This window comes from Amphiura filiformis, chromosome 17, assembly GCF_039555335.1.
Source record: "Amphiura filiformis chromosome 17, Afil_fr2py, whole genome shotgun sequence".
Lineage (NCBI taxonomy): Eukaryota > Metazoa > Echinodermata > Ophiuroidea > Amphilepidida > Amphiuridae > Amphiura > Amphiura filiformis.
In genome coordinates this window covers 23,668,478-23,694,879 of record NC_092644.1, presented here as the reverse complement: position 1 = coordinate 23,694,879, position 26,402 = coordinate 23,668,478, and the positions used below count along the sequence as shown (strand labels likewise).

The 26,402-nt window shown below is 34.7% G+C and overlaps 2 protein-coding genes across 2 annotated transcripts in view; both read left to right on the top strand.

The window, feature by feature from the left end:
- LOC140137074 (uncharacterized) overlaps positions 1 to 26,402 on the top strand; it is a 291,494-nt gene that overhangs the window by 41,268 nt on the left and 223,824 nt on the right.
- LOC140138227 (uncharacterized) lies at positions 15,825 to 19,970 on the top strand. The gene has a single exon (XM_072160141.1). It carries the CDS (start codon positions 15,959 to 15,961, stop codon positions 19,154 to 19,156), a length of 3,198 nt encoding a protein of 1,065 aa, XP_072016242.1. The 5' UTR covers positions 15,825 to 15,958; the 3' UTR covers positions 19,157 to 19,970.

Here is a 26,402-nt window from a genome sequence, read left to right as displayed (position 1 = left end):
TTCTCTATTCAAATCTTGCAATATCTGAGCGCGTACGTTTTCAAGATTTTGTACGCATTGGACTTTGGGACTATGGATTTGAAGGAGTCAGAAAAGTGCCTGAATGCGTAAATACGCGTGTTTTGTGCGTTAAAGAAAACCCTGATGACAGATCTACCTTAATACTATCCATCAGGCAGCAGGGTAACAAAGTCTCTGGGCTAATTTGAATTGTTGCCTTGCTAACTTCAAGAGGATGTACTCACAAATGACAGTGACTGAATTATAACCTGATAGCTTTAAACACCATGATTGATGATACACTAATGGTAAATAAAATTGTGATACATCAGGATATGATGAAGAAAATTAAACTCTTACTCAAAGCGGAAATTCCGAGGTAATTTCCGCTAATTGGTAGCCAATAAAAACTCCCATAAAAATTACATTGGTGTTTATATACGGGGTCATGTATCATATAAATCAATTCTAATAGGTGATCTTTTGCAATTATATTCCGTAATATAATAGACTTCTGTACTTGTGATTGTATAGATAGACAACAGATCCAGAAGAGTTATTACAAAATTGAATTTACATTTAATGTGCTATCTTCAGTAGACAGCACTTTTTCAATGTGCCCTCTTCATCATAAGCATATTATAGATATGATCTCTTTATTAGACACAATATCATTTTTAGTAGAGAGTAAAATGTAAATATGTCTTCATGCAGCAGACAGCACATTGAATATCCTATATATATTATGTAGCATGCTTAGTATGATATTATAAATGTGCTATCTTCGGTAGATAGCATAAATGTAATATCTTCAGTTGACATCATTATTACAAATGTGCTATCTTCAGTAGACAGCAATTATAAATGTACCATCTTCAGTAGACAGCATATTATTAATTGCTATCTTCAGTAGACAGCAATCATAAACATGCTATCTTCAGTAGACAGCATATAATAAAATGCTATCTTCAGTAGGCAGCAATTATAAATGTGTTATCTTCTGCAGACAGCATATTGTAAATGTGCTATCTTCAGTAGACATCATATTGTAAATGTGCTATCTTCAGCAGACATCATATTGTAAATGTGTTATCTTCTGCAGACATCATATTGCAAATGTGCTATCTTCAGTAGACATCATATTGTAAATGTGCTATCTTCAGCAGACAGCATATTGCAAATGTGCTATCATCAGCAGACAGCATATTGTAAATGTGCTATCTTCAGTAGACAGCATATTGCAAATGTGCTATCATCAGCAGACAGCATATTGTAAATGTGCTATCTTCAGTAGACATATATTGTAAATGTGCTATCTTCAGCAGACATCATATTGTAAATGTGCTATCATCAGCAGACAGCATATTGTAATTTATGTGCTATCTTCAGCAGACATCATATTGTAAATGTGCTATCTTCAGCAGACATCATATTGTAAATGTGCTATCATCAGCAGACAGCATATTGTAAATGTGCTATCTTCAGCAGACAGCATATTGTAAATGTGTTATCTTCAGTAGACAGCATATTATAAATGTGATATCTTCAGTAGACAGCATATTATAAATGTGATATCTTCAGTAGACAGCATAATATAAATGTGTTATCTTCTGCAGACAGCATATTGCAAATGTGCTATCTTAAGTAAACAGCATATTATAAATGTGCTATCTTCAGCAGACAGCATATTATAAATGTGCTATCTTCAGCAGACAGCATATTGTAAATGTGCTATCGTCAGCAGACAGCAAATTGTAAATGTGCTATATTCAGCAGACAGCATATTGTAAATGTGCTATCCTCAGCTGACAGCATATTGTAAATGTGCTATCTTCAGTAGACATCATATTGTAAATGTGCTATCTTCAGCAGACAGCATATTGTAAATGTGCTATCTTCAGCAGACAGCATATTGTAAATGTGCTATCTTCAGCAGACAGCATATTGTAAATGTGCTATCATCAGCAGACAGCAGATTGTAAATGTGCTATCTTCAGTAGACAGCATATTGTAAATGTGCTATCATCAGCAGACAGCATGTTGTAAATGTGCTATCTTCAGTAGACATCATATTGTAAATGTGCTATCTTCAGCAGACATCATATTGTAAATGTGCTATCTTCAGCAGACAGCATATTGTAAATGTGCTATCTTCAGCAGACAGCATATTGTAAATGTACTATCTTCAGCAGACAGCATATTGTAAATGTGCTATCTTCAGCAGACAGCATATTGTAAATGTGCTATCTTCAGCAGACAGCATATTGTAAATGTGCTATCTTCAGCAGACAGCATATTGTAAATGTGCTATCTATCAGCAGACAGCATATTGTAAATGTGCTATCTTCAGTAGACATCATATATTTGTAAATGTGCTATCTTCAGCAGACATATTGTAAATGTGCTATTTTCAGCAGACAGCATATTGTAAATGTGCTATCTTCAGTAGACAGCATTATTGTACTACATGTATATATATCATCACCAGGCAGCATGTTAGGTTGATAGGAAAGACACAAGTAATATATGTTGCATTCATGATGTATCATTTACTAATTAAAATCCTGACATTTCGGACAACAGTACTTGATCACGAAGACAATTTATTGTAAATGTGCCATCTTCAGTAGACGACATGTTATAAATGTGCTTTTATCATTAGAACATTAATGTGTCTCGATCACTTGCGTTGGATTGATCACAATTGTCATTCATTTTCAAATTACTGTGAAATAATGTCGGCCTTGAATGATACATGGGATGTTGTCAGTAAGGGGGAAATTCTTAATTGCGTGTACCTAATGTAGTAATAAGTCACATGTAATTAAATCGAAGACCTTCACGAGTTTAAATTTGTGCAAACTATTTGAATGAGTTAAGTGGTTCTGGTGTAGTATGTTGAGTAATTTGTCTTTGCTGGCATGAGTAATAAATTACAAAGAAAACTGAAAACTTGTTTAAGATAAAATGTTGGCACATGAGGTGATTCATCACTTGTATCATATATTCATGTGTTGAAAATTGGCTCTTATGATGATAATCTTGGGTCTACAGTGTGCTTTGATTATATAATTATAATATGTATTTATAAATATGTATGTGACCACCTCCGTGCTGCCATAACGGCTGGTAAACATGTAGTCTGGATGTGGCCTTTGGTACGGTGGGTGGTCTACCTGTACAATTTAAATGCAAAGGCGGTAAACGACACCATACTGTGCAGCAAAATTGTCTATTTTGTTCAACCTTATGATATTATTGCAAACATTTCTCTCAATAAATATTTTTTCCATCTGCAAATACTTTCAAAATGTTGTTTTTCATAATATGTCAAAAATTCGGAATCCCCAATGTGTAATAATTTTGCTATTATAAGTTATTACTAAACTTTGATATATTATCTAAAAAGTTCCTATCCTTGTCTGTATATTGGTCAATAGCATGAAGATTTGGTCACACTTGGTTGGCTTGTTATGTCGCACCCATGGGTCATATGCGTATTTATAAATACGTAGTTATAAATATAGTGAAAGCTAGCTGTTATACTCACTCTAGTACATTATATGAAAGGCATGTCAAGAAAGGACACAAAAAAGGACGTCTGCGATACATTGAATCAATACAGTTGTGACAACATTAAACTCAAGGATACACGATTTCCATTTCATGGACAAACTTAATTATTTTTACTCATTAAAGGCACATTCAGCAATCCCATCGTAAGTGTAACAAAATTTAAATTGTTGATAAATTGCCTAAAAGTAAAGGATAAGTCATTCAAATTGTCATTCAAATTGTCATTAGGTATTTTTGAAACGAAAAATTTGGCAAAAAATGAAGAAAACAACAGTATTAATGACAAAGTTGAAGTCCCATTCAAATACATGTAGCCAATTTCTGACTGATTCTGGTGAAATGTCTAATATTGTCTTTAAAGGTGAACCTCATTGAAAATAAAGTTATATATCAATGAAAAGCTTATGATGTCAGGATACTAAAAATTATTTTTTCCGATTTTTTTGATGGCCAATAAAGCTGAAAAATTAAAAAATGAATGAATTTTTGGTCTTTTTAAAGCGCCAAAAGCACCCAAATCAATCGTCTATGACCTTGGGAATGCTCGTGGCGTAAGCTCAGGGTTACGCATCACGTGATCCTACTCGGAAACACGTAAACAAGACTTGCTTCCTGTACTTTGCAAGCTGCCCGGCAAGTCTGATTTTCACAATAAACATGATAAAGCTTGAAATTAGAGGAATCTTCAAGTTGCTGGTTCCTTCTATATATATTGGAAATAATAGAATTATTGTCAACACATAAATTTTCCGTAAATTTTTGACTAAATCAGTCATAACTGGCTGCGTATAACTGCTGGGTAATTGAGTTTGAATTTCGCGCTGGGATCAATCCCATGCGCAAATGCTTGCTGCTACCGAGTACCGTTCATGTCATGGACTGAATAAACATGATCGAATAACAAATTAAATACTTGTTTGTGACATTCCCTATTCTTGATTCATTTAAAAATATCTGATTAAAAAAATATCGTCTTGGAGTAATCAAAAAAATTAATAAAGAACCGTCAATTTCGTCAAATCCAGCCCATATAAAGGTTTTCATATTTAGCGCATTGCGGTAATACATTCTTTCCACACAATCACGATTGAAAGAAACAGATACTCGGGCAGATACTTTATGATAAAATAAATACAATTTAGGCTTAGTAGACCGTTATTAAATGGAAATCTGAATAAAATTAAAACATTGTCACTTGTGTCACGATTCTTTAATGATAGTACAATCAGTGTACGGTACTGAAAAAGTGAAACATTCATGTTTCATGGATTACCGAACACGATGCGTAAATTGCTGAAGAAATGGCAGGGACGGATATGCACAAACACAGCGACTCGCTTCGGGGCTTCGTCCGCCCGGCAGCACTTGCGTTGTGTGTTCCATATAGCTGTGGTTTCATGGGGTGTTTCAGCAGATTTGATCAATCGTTCCCTTATATTTGGAACATTTACAGGAATAAATTTTGCTGATGAAGTAGCAATAAGTTGGAAATATCAGAATGTGAATATCAAATCGGTCATTTTGTCTGCAAGTAAGTACAGTACAGTCGCGGATACTGAACACTTGGCGTAGTGAGACTCAGTCAGTCACTGAGCTCATCCCGTATGTATCTATATACAAGTTCGTCTATCATACATGACCGGCCATGACCGGTTGTAAAGCTAAGAAATAATTTAAAAATCCTGTACATGTACCTTGTTCTATTCCTTCATTTTCCTTTGATAAGTTCATCTCAACTTGGTGTGACGATCTGAACTGGTAGCACTAGCAGTTATTTTTGCAATCTGTTTTCATTAGGCGAATCTTACGCTCTTCGTGCTTTACTGTAATATCCCTATGCATATCGTGGATGGCTTGGCCTATCCCAAATCATCCCGGCCAGCACTTTTCCCATTTTTAAATCCCCACACTTTATTCAGGAACTTCATTCTTGATTTGATCATGATATTTCCTTCATGTAATTCTTATTTTATTGAAGATATTTTTCATGTAAAGTTGACAATGACTGAATTGGCCCGATGCATGCCACAGTAATACACGGACATTGTGTTTACAATCAAACCCGGAAGTAACTGTGTGTCCCTGGGCTGACGTCATCAACGAAAGCGCCCAATTTGAACGATTTCGTTTTGTAATTTAGGGGGGTGCCAATATCCAATCTTTGCATGGAGATTATGTCTAGCCTGGTACGTTAAACAAATAAAAATATTATTTTCTGCTTCCTGACATCATAAGCTTTCCATTGATATATAACTTTATTTTCAATGAGGTTCACCTTTAATACACAGCTTTCAGCTTAACCACTAGCAGGCTATGTTAACACATCTATTACGGTAATAAATGTACCGAATCCTGAATTTTGATGATTTTAACGATTCTCCCAATGAGCAAATCACTGAATGGGCCTAAGTTTAAATCACCACATCTTAAAAACAAAAGATGCTAATCACACCAGTTTGTCAACAAACATTTTCCCCAGGGTAGCATTTTCGGTCTTTTGGTATATCAATGACTCCTTTTCCTAAGCCAATTTTGGTAGCCTATATGAATGGGTCATTTTTTCAACAATTTTTCAATTTTTTCGAAAAATAGCCCAATTTTGCCTCAACTTAATCTAGCCGCAAATTTTGACTTTTGGTATATCAATGGGTCCAAATTTCTTGAAAAATTGGTATATTTATGGGTCTACTTTCAAACTTGAGTACCCCCCGGGACATTTTCTAAGACTATACATGTTATGAATACGGCACCAGATGAATCAATCTTTCTTTTACGCACTACTAACCAATCAAGGGTCGTTCGGGAGTTTGATTGACAGTGATGTTAGATACAAACTAGTCATTTTAATTCAGTCGTAGTTTACAGGGCTAATTTGCATAAAACTATTGATATAATACATGTCACTGTTTTTTGTTTCTGGAGTAAAAGAAATTAACAAAAATATAGCCACAGTAGATCCTTGCAATGTATTTTTTAAAAGCCGTAATGTGTGATTCGCTCTACAGCGACGCCCTCAATTTTTCTTGAATTTTTTTTTTTGCATGATTTATTGTAATACCCAATGGTGTACTAAAATACCATGTGAAAGACTAAGCCTGATGAAGTGCTTTAATTACAGCAAAAAAATTAATCAAATCATAGCAAATAATTAAACCAAGGTAGCAAGCAAAATGTCAAAACTACTCTTCATGTAGAGTTGCTATATTTTTGGCTCTGTAGTTTTGACATTTTGCTTGCTACCTTGGTTTAATTATTTGCTATGATTTGATTATTTTTTTTGCTTTAGATCAATTCTTTGCTGTATATATATATTTTGTTGTTTGTCCCTGAGGAAGGGCAGTTTATCTGCTCGAAAAGTCAGTTGTATTTTTGTTAACTTTGTCTACAATCCCTGTGGTTTTGGATTTTTTCTAGTGCAGTAACCGTGTACACCATTCTGGTTTACATACTGCATTAGTTTTTATCTTGTCTTTATTCCCCACACCAAGTTGGTATACCTGGCTCGGATCTTCCTAACATTTAAATAGGAATCTATTTTTTATGCAATTCACACATTATTGCTTTAACAAAATGTAAGCCATCATGAATATCTCGGTACATAACTAAAAAGAAACTATTCTTTAAATTACAATACAACCATTAAAGATAAAGTTTAAATTATGTGATTTTCATTTAAATAAAATCACTAGCCACTCATCATGATGGTATAACCTGTTTATGTGAGACACTGGAATTTTTGACACATTTCTAAAATGTCAAGGACTTTCTAGATAGGATTGTGAAAATGACACACTTGATGCCATATGGCTCTTCCAGTTGAAATTCATACACCCCACGGTTGTTTGATGTATATAGAATTGGTGTCATTATTAAGTAAATGCAAACTATAGGTGGCGCTATTTATCATAAAGCATATTTCTTAATTTGCAAGTGGTAGGTAATCAATACTGTCATTAAAACAGGTGGAATAGGTGAAACAAGCAGTAAAGAAATTTTTAAAACACATTTCATCAAAAAGTAAAAGGAATTATTTGTATGAAGCGCCTCAAAGAGTAATTTCCAGTATCTAAATAGCGCCACCAATCGTTTCATAAATAGCTACATTTTATATCCGAAAAAGCTATAAAAATGCTGTGAAAAGGAATAATGTTGTATATGAGGGGAAATTAAAGTTGAAAATGACTCAAAAGCATCAGTATACATTAGCATGATACCGCTTGAAGCTGTTTAAGCCTAACATCGGATTGTACATGATGTTTTGTTTGAAAAAACTAATAAATGATCACATCAAACAACCGTGACCCCCTGTGGAAGACATGACTTTAATCTGCCACACAGGGAGTGTGAATTTCAAATGGATTACCTGACTGATTTCATTTGATTGTGGGTGAATAAGGTTGTGTCTTCCACAGGGGGTGTATGGATTTCAACTGGAATAGCCCATATATATGGTGCTGATCACAGCAGCTGAAAGGAGTATCCCATCATGCATTGCAGTATATCTGCTTGCTCCATAGCAAATGTTTACAAAATATAAACAACAGCCGCTTAGATATTGAGAGCTATCTTGATAGATTCACAATACTCTCTGGGTGATATTTTTTCAAACAAAAGTCTAAGCTTCCCTGATTTAACAGAGTAATTGAAAGTTGAAATTTTGTGTACATTTTCTACCTGCACAATCAGTTCTATAATGGTACCACAAAGCATAATGGGATACCCCCTTCAGCTGCTGTGGGTGCTGATGATTTTACACTGGTGATAATGACGATGACAATAACGATGTCAAGGCATGGCTACAATAAGGATGATGTCAAGGGCGGCAACAATAAAGATGAGGAGGATGAACGATGATAATGCTCCAAATAATAAGGATGACAGTGATGATGATGGTGATGATAATGATGCTGGCAGTGATGGTGATGATGACAATGATGATGATGTTGATGATGGTAATGATGACACTGATGATGATGGTTATGATGATGCTGATGATGACGATTATACATTTCATGAAAGTCACAAATGGTTTTGGTTAATTTTTCAAACCTAATTTTTTAAACATGTCCCAACTTACACTTAATTGGAATCAGCCAAATGTATTGTGCTTGTTTGGCAACAGAGTAATTTCAAATTTAATGTCTTAATAAGACACCATATATAACTCCACAGTTATGCACCAAGATAATAAGTGTTTTCTTTCATTTTTACTTCAGTTAAGCACCAAGATAATAAGTGTGTTTTCCTTCATTTTTACCTCAGTTAAGCACTAAAATAATAAGTGTGTTTTCTTTCATTTTTACCTCATTATTCTGGCTTTAATTGACTAGCAAATCTTTCTGACAGTTGTAATATAATTTCATAATGTTTGGCAAGCAATAACAAAAATTAAAATTAATGCTCTGCTTGCTATCCATGCACTTCAATGGAAAAAGTTCAAGTTTTGAAATATTTTCTCAAAATATCAAGAGCTATCTTAAGAACTACTGGATCAATACTAGGCTTGTTTGTACTCATTTTAATGCATTTTTCATGCTGATTCCAAATATGGTCATGAAAATTTACATTTCTGAAATTTTTGAATTTTTAAATAAATTTTGAAACTTGTCGTCTGCAGTCGACACCCGCGTGAAGAGAGTTAAAATTTGACCGAAATTGTATATGTATGGCTTTAAATCATATCAAACCTATATAACTAGTTTTATCTTTCCTGTGAAACATTTAACTGCAATGTGCTATCTTCAGTAGATAGCGCAGTTGTATAGACCCAGTAATTAAGACTGCAATGGAAAAGTGTTTAAGTGTAAATGGCCCGAGATGATATCCAGCGAATTGATTGGTAAACATTTTGTATCGCCTTTGGGTAGACATGCTGCAAATTATGTGAGATGCTAATTAGATTGAGTCTGATGTGATTATGGCTGTGTATAGCTGAGTCTGCCCTGAAGTTATGCATTATAAGTATCGGTATTTATTATTTGTTTGTCTCTTGTACTTTCAGGTAATAATAGCTAATAATAATTTTTAAAAAGATTAATAACAAAATAATATTAAATACTAAAATGGGTTAATTTTTATTTCATAAAACTTAAAAGAATGCTTCAGTTGTAATACAAATTTATAATGTTTGGCAAGGAATAACAAAAATTCAAATTTGACCAAAATTGTATATCGCTCATTCTACAAAATCCGGTGCCAATCCACTAAAAAAATAGAAAAAATAAAAGTTGTTCAAAAAGACCTGCTTTTTGTGTTTTTTAAAAGTAAATGTATCACTACTTTCAGATGTAAAAAATTGCCAACACTACTTGCATATTTTTCTTTCAGGAAGTCATGATGTTTTTTAACACTAAAACTCAATGTAATGTGAGCTACGTTACCGACTATAAAATGGGCTGGTTTTACTCAATCCAAGGTCATAAAAAGCAAATTAAAGATCACTTGAGTGAAATGTAAAACAGATTTCACCATTTCATAGAAGTTTTGAAGATGCTTAAATGAGTGTGTAACGTAGCTCACAGTAACGTAGTTCACTGGTTTTAATGTTTTGAATGTGATTTGCGAGCGTTAGAGCGTTATGTCGGTTAATTCTAATATAAATGGGGTTCGACCACTGGTAGCTTTCACATATTATTAGGAAGTACATGTAATACAAGTGCATACTATAGAATCCTGGTAACGTAGCTCACCAATCTTAACATGGTCGGTCGAAATTTCAATGTTTACAATATTTCTATGCCAAAAATGCTACAGCATCACGATTTTTACTGTGATTTTTAAAAACCTATGAGTGTTTCCTTTCAAAAACCGCAAATTACATTGATACCTCTGTTTTAGTTCTTTCCAATAACGTGTGTTAAAAAGGGGTAACGTAGCTCACAGCGTTTTGGTGGAAAGTGCAATTTATTTTAGAATTACACAAAGACATTTTAATCATTAAAAAATAATGTTGATAAACAACATGATGGTGCGTTATCTAATTAAAAAACAACAAATATGTAAAGAAATTGCATTTATTCAAAGAAAATATTCAGGGTTAGATGTGACACTTGAGCTGTGGAAACGCATTTTTAGCGATTTTTGAGCCTTTGCAAGGTTAATCAGGCTGAAGAAAGCATTTAAAGTATGGAAAACTATATATGTCCGTGTAGATCTCGTTGAGTTCTACCAGAAAAACAACATATTTGATGCCCTAAATGCTCGACAAAGTTTTTGTGGACCAAAGAATGGAAAAAAGGCTATTGGCACCGGATTTTGTAGAATGAGCGATATGTGACATGATCAACGGGATCGGGAATGAGTCGGATGTTGCTAATATTGTTTTTGAGATATTGGCAAAAACAGTGATCAAATTCTGTTGTTTTATATTGTTTAGATTTTGATGGGGTTTGCATCAAAATGTAGCATTTGTAAACTGCCAGAAAATGATGTAAAAAACTGCTGATTGAAAATTGCTGACATGTGACTTACTCCCCTTGATCATGTCACATATTATTATGGCTTTTAAAAAATCATATCAAACCTAAATAACTAGTTTTGTCTTTACTGTGATACATTTTACTGCAATGCGCTATCTTCAGTAGATAGCAGTAAGTCCCAGTATTTGTTATTTGTTTATTCCTTGTACTTTTCAGATAAAATAATGTTTTTGTTTAAAGATTAAAAAATGATAAAAGTGCTGATTGAGTTCATTTCTATTTCATAAAAGAATGAACAGTTGAATTTAAAACATTTAAAAAAAATGAGTGAGCCGATTAACATTGTCTCAATAGCATTGAACTCCTTTGCAGAGTGGCATTGTTCCAATATAGTACATTATATGCCCATAATATTGCATCTCTAGTGACATGAAATGATATATCCTTTTGTAAATTGTATTTTGATTGATTCTGATGATTACAATCATGACTATTCATGTCATTGACATTTGATTGCAAGGTTGACATTAATTGAAAAGTTTATCTACTCATACGGCAAACTTTAGACAGAACACAGTGTTGAGTGATGTGCAATTATAGGGCATTGTAATATGCATTTATTTTATTACGGGGAAGTCCTCATAATAGTAACTTTATTTTTTTGGAAAAAATAGGTTTTAGGGATTAAAATAATATTTGAACTAAAGAATTGTCCTTTGATGGACATTATTTGTGATTTGGGGATGTGGAATCTACAGGGGAAAGAGGCAGCAATGATCGTTCACCGGCCTGTGTGTGGATATAACATGCATCAAATCGGACTACATTAATTGTGCACCACCGATATGTAAACCATTAGCAGAGTTCTTAGTTATTTTTAGAGATCTATTACAAGATGCATAAACATTACAGCATTACCAAGGTCAAATTGTTTCTTAGTTGTGTCTGGAGATCATTATATCATAAGACATAAAGTTTATATAGTGTCCTAATGACTAATGTACTCAGAATAGCTTAGCTAGCTTGTTATAAGACTGTTATAAGACTATACATGAAGACTATAGGGATGTTCATACTGAGGGCTTTTTGCTTAAGTAATGCGATTCTTGAGCAGAAGCTTGGGGATATCTGCCGTGTGAAATATCTTGAGGATTCCAATTCCTAAGTTTGTCCCAAAATTTATCCCCAAGAAATTGAGAGGATTTCATGATATCCCTGAGTGATCTTTGAGTGCTACTCCCGGGCCCGGGCTCCCGGGGTGCTACTCTGTGAACAAGCCATATTTCGATTATCGAGTGCTGAGCTTAACCTATGACCTTGGTTTAGATATATTTAATGGCTTAATTTGGTGCGTCACTAGAGAGGTGACAGTAAGCTTCGGTTTATAATTCCAAGCAAAGCTTCCAGTCTTCAATGGAGTTGTGTAAACCCGCAGTCAGAGAATGACTTGGGAATCACCATCCTCGTGTCTTTTAAGATATGCTGTATTCAATAATCTGCATTGTATAACTTTCATGTGTATCAGTGGCGTGCCGTGGCCGCCCCAACCCGGGGGCTGAAGAAAATCAATTTTGCCGCCCTTCCTCAACAGCCCGAAAAGGTTGACCCAATTTTTATCTCGGTTGTTTGAAAAAGTGAAGAGCAAAAAAAAAAAAAAAAAAAAGGGTTTCAGGCGCTAGCGTTCTAAAAGCAGCACTTTTTTCAAAATTTTTTATACTTTATCAAATTTTTCCGCCCTTTTGTATTTACTGATTCATCTTGGCGCCCATTTGTTTTTGCCGCCCTTCTTCTTCCGCCGCCCTTCGTTTTTGCCACCCCTGCTTTTTACCCGGGGGCTGGCGCCCAAATGCCCCCCCCCCAAAATATGTGCATGTGTATGACAAAAAAGTACGTCTTAAAGGTCATTAACTTGATTTGTATTCCATTTATCTTGCAACATATGAGCCGCGGGTATGTGACCCTCACTGACTTAGCAACAGAGCCCAAAAGAAGTGCTAGCAACTGTGTGACAGGTTTAAACAGTACCCCTGAAATGGGAAGGGGAAGTATAGCAGGGGCAATGGCCCTGAGACCAGGTCATAGGGGAAAGGCCTGTGGCTGAGAAAGTCAGCGCATTTACCTATTTGAAGAACCACTTTAGGAGAAATTATTTACGCTTATTAAAGGAGTATTTCGTGATCCTAGCATCCTCTATTTATGTCATTTTCATTAGATATCCACGAAAAAACCTATTCCCAAAATTTCAGTTGATTCCGATTTTAGCGTTCATGAGTTATGCATGATTATGTGTATTACACTGCTCCATAGACAATGCGTTGTAATTTCGTTCTGGTGCACCAGAGCGAAATTCAAACGTAAGGGTGTCGTGTCGGGAAGGAATTAATCTGCAAAGAAATATTTTGTACATAAACATTATGTAGCCAGAGCGGTTTCCAGTGATATAAAAATCTCAACTTTTTTTGAGAAAAGTGGGGGGATGAGGCTGTGGATCACGAAATGCCCCTTTAAGTCCCAAACACACAAATCATACACTTAAAAAATATTTTTAAGCTTGTTTGCAATAATTATTCATTAATGCCTGAGACAAAAATATACGGTAGAACTATTGAGCCAACATCATTATTTTTTAATTGGTCAGTCAAGTGGTCTAGTACATCAGCATTCCACTCAGTCTGGACTAAGTGGATTAATTTTATATTTTCTACTCAATGATCAATAATCAATAAGGAGCTGTAATGAATTCTGTCAATATTCATGATTAATTGGCCGTACTCGTGGTGAGATTCAGTGCCATTTTGTGCCTGGCTGTACTGTCACGTTGTGTCATGGGCATAAAGGGAAGCATTGCCTTTGTGTTCTTGTCCTTTACTGTCCTTTACATGCACATTTATATATTTAATGCCGTGGTTTGGTTATATGTAATTATGGTTTCAGTGAATTTTTTATTAAAAAATTATCATAGATTGAACAGGCAATTGCAAATGATTTATTTCAGTCAGTTTTAGATTAGGCCCAAAAAAAATTGTCTGTTTGTCCACGTCCGACCGACCGTGTACCCTGGTCCCGACTGTGTCTTCTTTTTTTTTGGAATTTTTTTTTTTTTTGCATCGATGGGACATCGTATAAAACAGTGGTTAGTACAAATTTAAAGAAAGAAAATGTAAAGAAAATGAACAGTATAACATGCAGAACCATCTCAAGAGTTAAACCAGTGAAGTGCTGTGTGTTTTGACTTATTTACCAGTCTTCAAATTGTCAGTTTCAAGTGCAATATCTGTGCAAAATCCGACCTACCTACCCAACTGTTTCATAAGCCTCTATGGACAAACAAACAATTTTTTTGGCCTTATAAGTACCCGTTAATATAGCTGTTTAAATATCCGACATTGGTCTGATTGGATCAAATCATGTCAAATTTAGTTAATTAAAAAAAAAATAGTGCAGCGATTTATAGTGCGCTATCGCAGGCATAAACCTACAAGTCTCAGCACACTTTACAGTATACAGGAATTTAGTGGTTTTTAATAATAAATATAAAAAATATAAGGACATTTCAGTTATGTTGATAACAAGCTTTAAATATAGCATGCTAGAAAATCAATTTTAAGAACAAAGCAAAACAAAAGCAATAGAATAATAATTTTCTTAGAAAGTAAAAGGAAATTGAAGATTTTGTCCTCAAATGAATCGTACAAATAAAGCATAGTTTATTCACATCACAAGGTCATGTTAATATAACGATTTAGCATCATTGTCTTCTTAAATATAAATTTATTTGAAATATATGTTTGTAGTTTGTTAATTTTGAATTTTTGAATTAAAAAAAAATTAAACTTGTCGTCTGCAGTTGACACCTGCATGGAGAGAGTTAAGATTTCTTTGTCATATGTAGAAAATAACAATTGGGTGTGATCAGATCCGGGGGAGGGGCATAGGGTGGGATAAAGGGTTGGGGTAGCTGTAAAGTAGAGTATGGTTGGGGTAGGGTGTGGTGGAGGTAGTGGGTGGGGTGGAACTTTTTTCACTGGGTAGTCCTGGGGGTAGTCCTACCAGGGTAGACTTTGCAGGAAATATAATGGATAATTTGCTCTTTCATACGGTAATAACACTTCTGTTGCCCAAGGTAATTATAAATCTTTGAGTTTTGATTAATTTTCGCACATTTTGCATGCAACACAGCAACCATGAAAATAAAAATGTGCAAATATATTCTTTTGTAGATAGGTCTATGTATTTTGCTTATGTTAATTTTGTAAACGCAATGTTGCTTTGGCGAATTGCGTCCTAAGAAACTTTTGTATGTATGTATATGTACGAAAGCTCAAAATTACAAATTTAAAATCAGCAAAGTTGTTCTAAATGTAAGAAAACTCAAATTTTGTAATTTTAAAATCAATAGTTCTACTAAAATTGACAGAGCACAGCAAGTTACGCACATGAAAATGACTACTTTTACATTAGTCAGTCGATTTATGATCCTGGCAACCTAGTATTCAGTGAACTCGAAATTGAACTTGATTTACCTTTACAGAATTATGGGTTTTATTAAAAGAACAATGTAAAACTTTATTTCCTTGTGTATTTTATTGATCATTGTCACGTACTAACCTACTTTGGGTGTTTTTTGGCAACCACTGTGTTGCGATGTGATTGTTCACATGTAATCACATGTTTCATTTCCTTACGTGTCAGAGATGACCTCTCTCTGGTTCACAAGTTTTTCTGAAAAGAAAAATTCCAAACTCATGACACATTGGGCTATTTACACAAGTATCACTTCATTAAAATAGTTTGTTCTGCGTCATTCTGAGAAAGAAACTATTGAGTGAAACATTGAGGAAAACTATGCCAAACAAGGAAGAATGATATAGTGATAGACACGTAGGTTTGAAATCTGTGCATGTTTATGATCAAGTTTTTATTCTTCATTTGGACATTTAATTTGCTAATATAAAGTGGACATCATGTTTTCTCTGATCGGTCTATTTACCCTTCTCGCTGTTATTGTGGAGTCATCCTGTAAATACACATATCCAAAGGGATTACCATGCAAGGTGTACAACACAACAATCTTAGACTGTAGCAACAGGAAACTTACGAGTATTCCACCGCTGAAGGACCACACTGTCAAGACTTTAAATTTGAGTTATAATGAACTTAAAACTGTCAATGGGAAGAGTTTTATTCATCTGACTTCACTCCAGGAATTATATTTGAGTTATAATGAACTTGAAACTGTCAATGGGAAGAGTTTTATTCATCTGACTTCACTTCAGGAATTATATTTAAGTCTCAACTCTTTGAGCAACATAAATTTTGACACCAGCTTGTCCCTGCTAGTGTTGGACTTAAGCTTCAACAAAATTCTCAACATTTTCAATGATACATTCACAGGACTGAACAAACTGGAAATGCTAGATCTAAGTTATCAAAACAGTCTTATGCTACATGGAAGCCCATTCTATTCTACTACATCATTGAAAAAGTTAGATATTGTCAACAGTGGTTTGTCCGGTCTACCACCATCAGTTTTCAGTGGATTACATGAGTTGCAGGAGCTCGATATATCCTATAATTCAATATCCAATTTGCTACCAGCTACTCTGTTTGCATGGTCCACCAGTTTGAAATATTTAAATCTGGCATTGAATTACATATCGCTCTTACCAGAGACATTGTTTGTGAATCTCACAAGTCTCCTTTATTTGGATCTATCCGTGAATGAGTTATCAAGCTTACCAGAGACATTGTTTGCAAAGCTTGTCAGTCTGGAACATTTAGATCTATCAAATAATGACATATCAAGCTTACCAGAGACATTGTTTGCGAAGCTTGTCAGTCTGGAACATTTAGATCTAGCATATAATAACATATCAAGCTTACCTGAGACTTTGTTTGTGAATCTTATGCATCTGACATATTTAAACATTTATGGTAATGCATTAACCTCTACACCATGTAAAGCAATAGAAGGTCTCCAAATGTTATCAAATCTATGGATGAATTGCAATGAATTTGACTATATAACTTGTCCTATTGGGAATATGACTGGTCTCAAGGAACTGTTTGTATCATCTAATCGTGAACCATGGTGCCGGTCTACGGTACAGCAAAATTACACTGAATATTGGAACAAAACCAAATGGTCAGAACTAACCACACGCTTACCAACTTCACTATCAACTCTACGCCTACAGGTAAAACATAAGTGTGTATTTCAAACTGTGACAAATGGGTCATTATTGAACTCATCTGTGACATCATTGGAACTTTTTCGGTGGGCCAGTTCTGTATTATCAGTGGATGATGATGCATTTAGTATGTTTCCATACCTAAAACATTTGAAGTTAAGAACTAGTGACTTTACTGAGAGAAGTTATATATATCTATCCAGATATGCATTTCGAGGTTTGTTACATCTGGAGTCACTGGACCTCAGTTATAATAATCTTACTAAAATTCCTAAAGCACTGGAAGTGCTTGCAGACTCACTAAAGCATTTGGATTTGAGCTATAATGAACTAATCTCAACATATTATGATAACCAGAAAATTACTTTCCAGCTGGAATGGCTGAATATTTCCAGTAATCCCATTAGAGAGATTTATCTTACACCAATGTTTAGCAATCATACATATTTAAAGGATCTAGTCATGGATGGTTTGATTTTAATATGCCCAATCACAACCCCAATTGGATATATTCATATTTCAACTATGGCAAATACTTATTATTATAATTACAGTACTCATGCAGGCTGTTTGCCATTGTGTACTGTATCCTCTAAACTTGAGGGAATTACTTTCAATAAAATTTCCTTTAGTGACTTATCATATTATTGTATTGTATGGGGTAATTGTTCACATCTCACGTCACTCTCCATTTCCGAATCGAACAATGTTTTTGTTGACAAACAAGGCCTCTTTCCTCACCTAGAACAGCTGACATTGACCAACTGCAAATTGTCATCAATTGAACAATTTCTCCTTGAGAGCCGTGATCTGCGATATTTAGATGTGAGTAACAACAACATTTACAATATCAATGGAAATGATTTCTCTTCACTGGGAAACCTGTACCACATGGATCTCAGCCGTAATCAAATAGAAAGCTTACCTGAAAATCAATTTAGTCATATATCAAATCTTGTGTACCTCAATTTGGCTGTAAACCAACTTACCAATATCAATTTGAATGTACTTTTCATGAATAGTTTACAAACGCTTATTGTATCTGGCAATTTATTGACTACCCTACCTGCCTTTTTGATGAAAGAACCATACAACTTGCACCATGCTGAATTTGGAAATAACCCGTTTTCTTGCACATGTGATATTGAACTCCTACAAGACTGGATACTGACAGATGAGAGAACATACATTGGCCCACAACCTGTATACAAGTGTAAGTCTCCTGCAAGACAAGAGAATCGCGGTATTACATCCTTTAGTTTAGACTGCAGACTGCATCTTGAAAATTACATTGCCCCTAGCGTGTCAGGGTTGATTGCTATTTGTCTAATAAGTGCTTTGGTTTATAAATATCGGTGGCGCATACATTACAAATATTGGATTTTTTGTTATCAAAGAAGATATCAACGATACATAGACAATGATGATGATGCTGACATCATGAATAGCGATGATGAGGATGATGTTGATGCCGATCACAGATATGAAGCACCAATCATGCGGCGTCAATATCATGCTTATGTTGCCTACCACAGGGAGAGTCAAGCATGGATAGATGACCAACTCACTCCAAACATTGAAGATGGACCAGAACCATTCCGTCTTTGTATGAAAGAAAGAGGTGATATTCCCGCAGGGCACTATATTCTGAATGCTATATGCCATGGTATCTCTAAAAGCCGCAAAACTATTGTAGTTTTATCGGAGAATTTCATGGATGATGGATGGTGTCATTACCAGCTACAGATTGCAAGAATGCGTTTGGTAATGGACAATGAAGATGTACTTATTCTTGTACAAATCGGTGAAATCCCTGATCATAAAAAGACATTTTTGCTTCGTCAGATATTACAAAATAAGGAAGTGCTAAAGTGGACTGAAGATCCGATTGGACAAGAACTGTTCTGGAATAAATTAAAGATGGAACTACGCAAACCAGCCCGAGTTAATCGTAGATTTGAAGAAGTTTGAAGGAAAAAATGTCTAACAATTTGGAAATAAAATCAGCCCAAAATGCGATAAGCATCTTCTTTGAATAAAATCAGCCCAAAATGCGATAAGCATCTTCTTTGAGACCCATTCATTTGAGAAACAAAGTCATCTTGATTATTAGGTGTAAAATATTGCATGTTTTCCTTCACATTTGTTTGTTTAAATAATTGCTCTGGGCAGTGGTGATCCAGGAATTTGGAAAGGGGGGCACAATTGATTTTTTGCCATTGGAAAGGGGGGCACAATTGATTTTTTGCCGTCACATCTTTGAATGGCTGTGAAGCGACCAACGCAATGTAGGGCTGAGGGGGGTGCATAGAATTTGGAAAAAAATCTAAATAAAGGCCCAAATGAAACCATTTTAAAACTATTTTTGTTATCAATTTTATTGCTTAAAACAGTAAGTGTATGAGTGTCCAAAACAGAAGTCAAAATGGACACTTTATTCATACACAATTGCCTGAGGGGGGATGTGCTCCCCTGAGAATTTGAAAAAAAAAGTCAAAATAAAGGGCCAAATGAAGCCATTTTGTGGACCATTTTTACACTATTATTGCTGAAAACAATGATAACAATATACAGGTGTCCAAAACAGAAGCCAAAATGGACACTTTTTCGTCCATATGCAGAGGGGGTGTCTATTGAAAAAATTTAAAATGAAGGTCCATGTTCATTTTTAAATGTCAAATGACATTAAGAACATTATCAGTTGTTGGATTCAAGAGATGTAATGATGAAATTCTATGTAAATATTTGATATTGTAAGAATCTCAAAGAATAACAATAAATTATGGTGTATATTTAATAGTTCTGTTCTATCTCTTTCTTCATTAAAAAAAAAGGCGCAGTGATTTATAGTGCGCTATGCACAGGTACAACGCCTAGATGTTGATCCACAAACCTCAGCACACTTAAGATTTCTTTATCATTATAGGTAGAAAATAACAAAAGGGATGTGATCAGATCGATAGCTTCATCCCCTTACTCTATCAAATTAAAAAGGTGATTTTGGCATGATGAAATCTTATATTTTTCTCATAATCCCAGTGAAATTTTCGGCATGAAATATGTGACCAGATCTGGTCCAATCAGGCTAATGTCTGCAATAATGAAACTGAGATATAGGCAAAATATAAGAGAATAACAATAAAGAACATAAGAAAATTGGCATATAAAAGGTTCATAACTTTGCAACCACGTATTCTGGGCAGTCAACATCAGTAAGCATAGGTACTGAGCAAGTTAGTAATGGTAGTAACTCATTTTTCAGCATTACCAACTTTGGCCTGAGTGGATCAGATCAGATCATATTTGTTTCATGCATTTCGATGGTATGAAGGAAAAACTTTCTTCAGGGGGGGTATGGATTTCAATTTGAATATCTCAATTAACATACATAAGAAACATTTTCCAGTCTGACCACCTGTAAATTATTTTGCCCACCCACTTTAAATTTTATTTGGTACACTGCAAAAAATATTTTACTCAACATTGAGCAAAAAGGTCACAACTCAACAGTTGAGTAAAAAATTACTCAACATTGAGCTCATGTTGAGTAATGTTTTACTCATTTGTTGAGTTGTGACCTATATATGAGCTCAATGTTAAGTATTATTTTACTCAACTGTTGAGTTGTGACCTTTTTGCTCAATGTTGAGTAAAATATTTTTTGCAGTGTATGGTTAGGCCATCATAATGTAATATTTCGTCTTAAAACCCCCGTGCGTATTAGTAAAATTGCCCGCTTTTTGTGCATTATTCAGTTTTTTTCTGCTGTTTTTTGTCCTAATCCACCACACAAAAATCTCATGTCTGACAAACACATTCCGCATTAGGTTTTTAACTTGGGAAGGGCTTGGAGACAAACTATTAAATTAAGATAGCCTTATCTTGTATTGTTGGTTCCTGATAGGTATGTGCATAATGTTTCAATCAGGCTTAAAAACTGCTTATACATGCTGATGAGAGAAAAAAAGGTCAATCCTGACAAATCAAGTGACCAATTTGATTCTCAAGCTCCAGAGACAGGAAATTCTTGATCCAATCTGTGAAGAGGTAATTCACAATGGGACTTCCAGTTTAAATCCACACACCCCTTGTGGAAGACTTAACCTTAATCTTTCACCTAAATTGGTGGCTTCATTTGAAACTCACACTCCCCGTGTGGGAGATTAAGGTCATGTCTTCCATAGGGGATGTATGGATTTCAACTGGAATAGCATAATAAGAAACCAATCTGTGTAGAGGTTGTAATTCACAGTGGGATGTTCCAGTTGATATTCATACACCCCCTATGGAAAACTCAGGGAAAACTTAACCTTAATCTTTCACACAGGGAGCTGTGTGAATTTCAAATGGGGTCACCTAAATTGGTGGCTTCATTTGAAATTCACACTCCCTGTGTGGGAAATTAAGGTCATGTCTTCCATATATAGGAGGAGTATGGATTTTGACTGGAATGGCACAATAAGAAACAGTGTGTACCAGGTGAATTCCTATAAAGACATCAGGCTGACTTGCGTGGCTCCCAAATCGATAAGGATAATTGCGCACAACACGTGAAACATTTCTATTTTTGTACTATTTTGCTATTACTAGCAGATTACCCGTCTTTCACGGTTCGTAAATGCATAGAGTTTGGACGTTATTTGTTAGTAGTTATACTTGAAATTTTTGCATATTGTGGCCATGAAGATGAAATTGCTGAAGACATTAGTCCGGGACATTAGTTAAGAATTAAAGTTCCCCGTACAATTGTATAGCGACTAAAAATGTGACTAAGTAAAATAAGACAACTGTAAAATCTCCAGTGTAGGACTAACAGTAGGCCTATTATACTGTCGGACTACATTGACCGTAACAATGACCTCCTCCTCCACTGGTAGGAGTATAGAGTAAAACAAAGTTGCCCTGTTGGACTACTTTTATCCTCATACTTGTAGGACAGTATTAAAAAGAGAAAAGCTATTATGTCTTCAGCTAGCTATAGCTTAAAGAATAAAGACGCACACTTTAATTTTGGTTAATTTTGTCCCGTACTATTCTGAGCTTAAGGAATCTTTCCACTATTTAGTCAAAAGTATACCCAGGCAAATTTAGGAACATTAAAATCATGTCATCATTGAAGAATGGCTTGTTTATTTCTTCAGTCTGCAATGAATTGGCCCGGAGAATTGGCTGTTTATATCTATAATGTTACCTACTAAAAGGGTTTGTAGATGCATCTAGATATAGCTAGGTGCTAAAATTGCATTACAACATTGCTGGGAAATCTAGGGCACTTTAAACCCTGTTTCTCATACTGTTAAACAGTGTAATTTTTACAACCACTTTATTTTCACAACTTTTGGGAGTGATTTTAGGTTGTTTGATTTGGAATGAAGATTTTTGTTGCTAATGTAAGGCCAAATAAATAAGACATTTTGTGTTGCTAACATAACAAACAGACAAAATTTTATTTAGAAACACGCCTTTTTCAAATTGGGAGTTTTTGCGGGAAAGATCAAAAATGCAGTAAATGTACCCAATGAGCAACAATTCATGCTTTTTTTGTTGAAACTGGAAAAAATGATTGAATAAAAAATAAAAATTGCCAACTAACATATCAGTGGAGCTCCCATCTATAGTTATGTCCTTTCTGCTGTTGTTTTTTTCTTCTTTATTTATAATATTAGAAAGATTATGTGACGCAACATATCAAAGAAAATTACGCTCTTAAAAATTTTGGTATGTGAAAATATTTAGCTATAAAGTATGTATCCATTAGCCCAACCTATTCTAAAGCAAAGTGAATTTAATAAGAATAAATGATGTAGTGTATGTAGCATAAATTGAGAATGTGAAGGGATGCTTGAAGATTGTAGCCATTTTGGACCCGGGGGGGCATTGGGGAAAATGCCATCCTTCCCACCATGTTTCCCAACAAAAAAACAAGAAATAAAAAAATTATAATTTTTGCAGCAATTTCATGATTTTGACCCTCCTGAAATTCACTTGCCGGTGCCCACCCCCCATGGAAAAAAATTTCTGATGCAGCCACTGGCGGTGCCACTAAATGGTATCAAGAAACCAAGAATGGGCTATTCTTTTTGAAATCCAAACACCCCCTATGGAAGACATGACCTAAATCTTCCACACATGTAACAGGGAGTGTCAATTTCAAATGGGATTACCTGAATGGGTGACTCCCATTTGAAATTCACACCCACTGTGTGGAAGATTAAGGTAATGTCTTCCATGAGGGTGTATGGATTTCAACTGAAATAGCGCATTTAGAACACTTATGCTTTTACATTCATCCATATTATTAATGGGAAACTAGATTTTGCAGTTCTCAGGGTCGGGCGGTTCTCGTGATAGGCCTATTTCCGGGGTCCTCCAGAATATGTGTTGAAAGTAGGCCTATTGGTTCGATGAGATGCACCTGTTAGTCACACTGTAATGCTTTCCAATGTGCGCACTGTACTCCGCGCAAACTCCTGTTGATACTCCGCGATAGTGCACGCGATAGTGCACAGCGCGAACGTGAACCACGCAAACGCGATTGCACGTGGACGGACGGACACGCCGTGATTAGTATTATGATGCCATGCAAAATAAATTGGCAGCATTCAAAGTGGAACAAGCTCTGAAGATTGACATAAATGGCTAATTTCTGCCCTATGCCTTGACCAACTGTATGCGCAAATGATCTAATTGCAGTAATTTAATATAAATTGAAATGAAATATAGGCTAATTATTTGCAGCATGCAATAAACCACTGAAATGAGGAGGGCAGGATTGAAAAGCCAACAATCATTAAAAATTTTTGACCTTTCGTATTGAAGATATACATCCCCCAAATAAGATCTAAAATTGTGTATCTTCAATACCAAAGGTCAACATTTTCAAATGATGGTCGGCTTTTTCTCCCAGCAATATACACTTTAAGTACATATCATTAGATTTATCAATTTTACTTAGAGGATTGTTAAATATGAAAAATAAAAATATCAATTTTTAATAATTTGCATTATATTGCAAATTTCAAAAATTAGTCAAAATTATTTTATATCGAAAATTCGATATGTCTGATGTGCTCTCATGTCCCACAAAAATACTGTGCAAACGTTGCTATCTGATCCCTTAAATAGAATCCAGCAGCTTATTTGACAGGGGAAAAAAATTTGCACATGCACAATTCAATTTTCACACCAAAGAAATTTCATTTATTTTTACTTGTTTCAATCACTCTGTACTAAGGGACCATTCACAAACACTTGTAAGGGGGGCTTGATGCAAAAAGGGGGGGCCCTGAAAATTTTTGACCCTCCTAAGGGGGGCCCTGAAAAAAAGGTAGTTTTTTCTATGGGGTTGACCATTTTTTTTCAGGTCATAAGGGGGCCCTGAAATTTTTGAGACCTGTAAAGGGGGGGCCCGAAAAATTTTTGTGATAAAATTTTTTTGCATCAGGCCCCAAGTGTTTGAATGGTCCCTAATTTGAAGTTTTTTAATTTATATAGTGTCTAAGGGCAAGGCTATTTAAAAATAGCCTTAGACACTATATAAATTATTTGTGTTCTAAATTATGCATCAGCTTAAAAAATCAATTAAAAAATCAATAAAGCAAAAAGCAATTGGTTTCTCATTGGTAGCAGTTCTTGTTCTTATGTGTGTTTCAATGTTCAAATCAAAGCCAAGAGTATATAGAAAGGAGGAAGGAAGAGGACAAAGGAAATAAGGTGGAAGGTACAAAAGGAAGAAGGAAAAAAAAAAAATGAAAGAATTGAAGGAACAAAGAAAGAAATAAAAGATGAAAGTGGGAGAGAAAGAAGACTAGAAAGAAAGAGATAGATAAGAAATTGAAAAGAAGGAAAGGAAGAAAGAGAAAGAAAAAGTGGAAAGGAATAAGAAAGACAAAGATAGAAAAAAACAGATGGAAAATAAAGGATGAAAAAGAAAGAAAGAAGACCAGAGAAATAAATAAAAAGTGAATGAAGAAAAGAGAACTGGAGTAAATAAAAATTCCCTTTAAAAGGGAAGGCCAGCCTCAATGCAGAAGAGGTCTTGTAAATAGTTTGGGTCACCGTGAAAGGCATTTTTTAGGATCACGCTTACATCCATGTTACATGACAGTTCACCAAACCATCAATGGTGAGAACATGCACACTGAAACAGCAAAAAACATTAACTCCTATAACTCCTGTCAACTCTTTAATTCATTACTCCAAATTGTTCTGTATTTTTGTCTTTACTGCTTTTTACCCATGCTTATTATTAAAATCAAGAAATACACTGCAGTTGTTAGTTAATTCGCTATGTTAACTCAACTTACATGCACACTTTATTTTAAAATAATTTTATATTATTTCGCAATGTATAGTTTACTATAAAGTAGATAGTGGCAAGCACATGATAAAGGACTGATCATTCACTACAATCTTCACTTTTTAACTGTATATTTTGAATATGTTGATTGTTAGTCCGAAACTCCTGCAAAGCTATGGACATGGCATCTTACCTACTCCATTCTGTAATAGTCTGCATTGTGTGTTTTCTCAGTCTTCAATCATTTTGTTGAATGTAATTTTATGAATCAAATAAAAAAAGATAGAAATTGGCCTCACTTTAGTTATGTGTCATTTTAGAGTATTTATAATTTATAAAGTAAGACAATAATTTATTTCTTTTCTATAAGTGCATGTCAAAATATGGGATATATTGTTCAATATTATAGCTAGCCCCTAAAAACTTTATTTTCAATCGGATTTTTCCTGTTGAAAAGACAAAACTGATGTTAAAGATAGCAATAATATCATCAATAACATTTTGAGTCAATTTTATCCATAAAACGATAGGCCTACAGGATAGGATAGATAATTACTTTGACTTCAATGTGGTCCATATAATGAAGATTTTGATTCTACAACATTATTAGATCTGTTATCAACATATCAATTATGCACTCACAGGCAACCAAACATCATGCTATGCTCAGTAGTCCACTGATATGACCTCGTGATCATTCCCCGCTTTGACCATGTCATTTTTTTGATATGCTGATTGCTGAACAAGTTTATGTTTATATGTGTAGGCCTAACCTATGATAACTTTTTAAGTCATAATTAATTCAAACATAACTTTGGCAATACTCAATCGTTTTCGTTCGTTGAAACGGCAAAACATACTTTCTTTTCCTTGCAAATCGAATTAGCAGACATCAAAAACATTTCCACCACGAGAAGT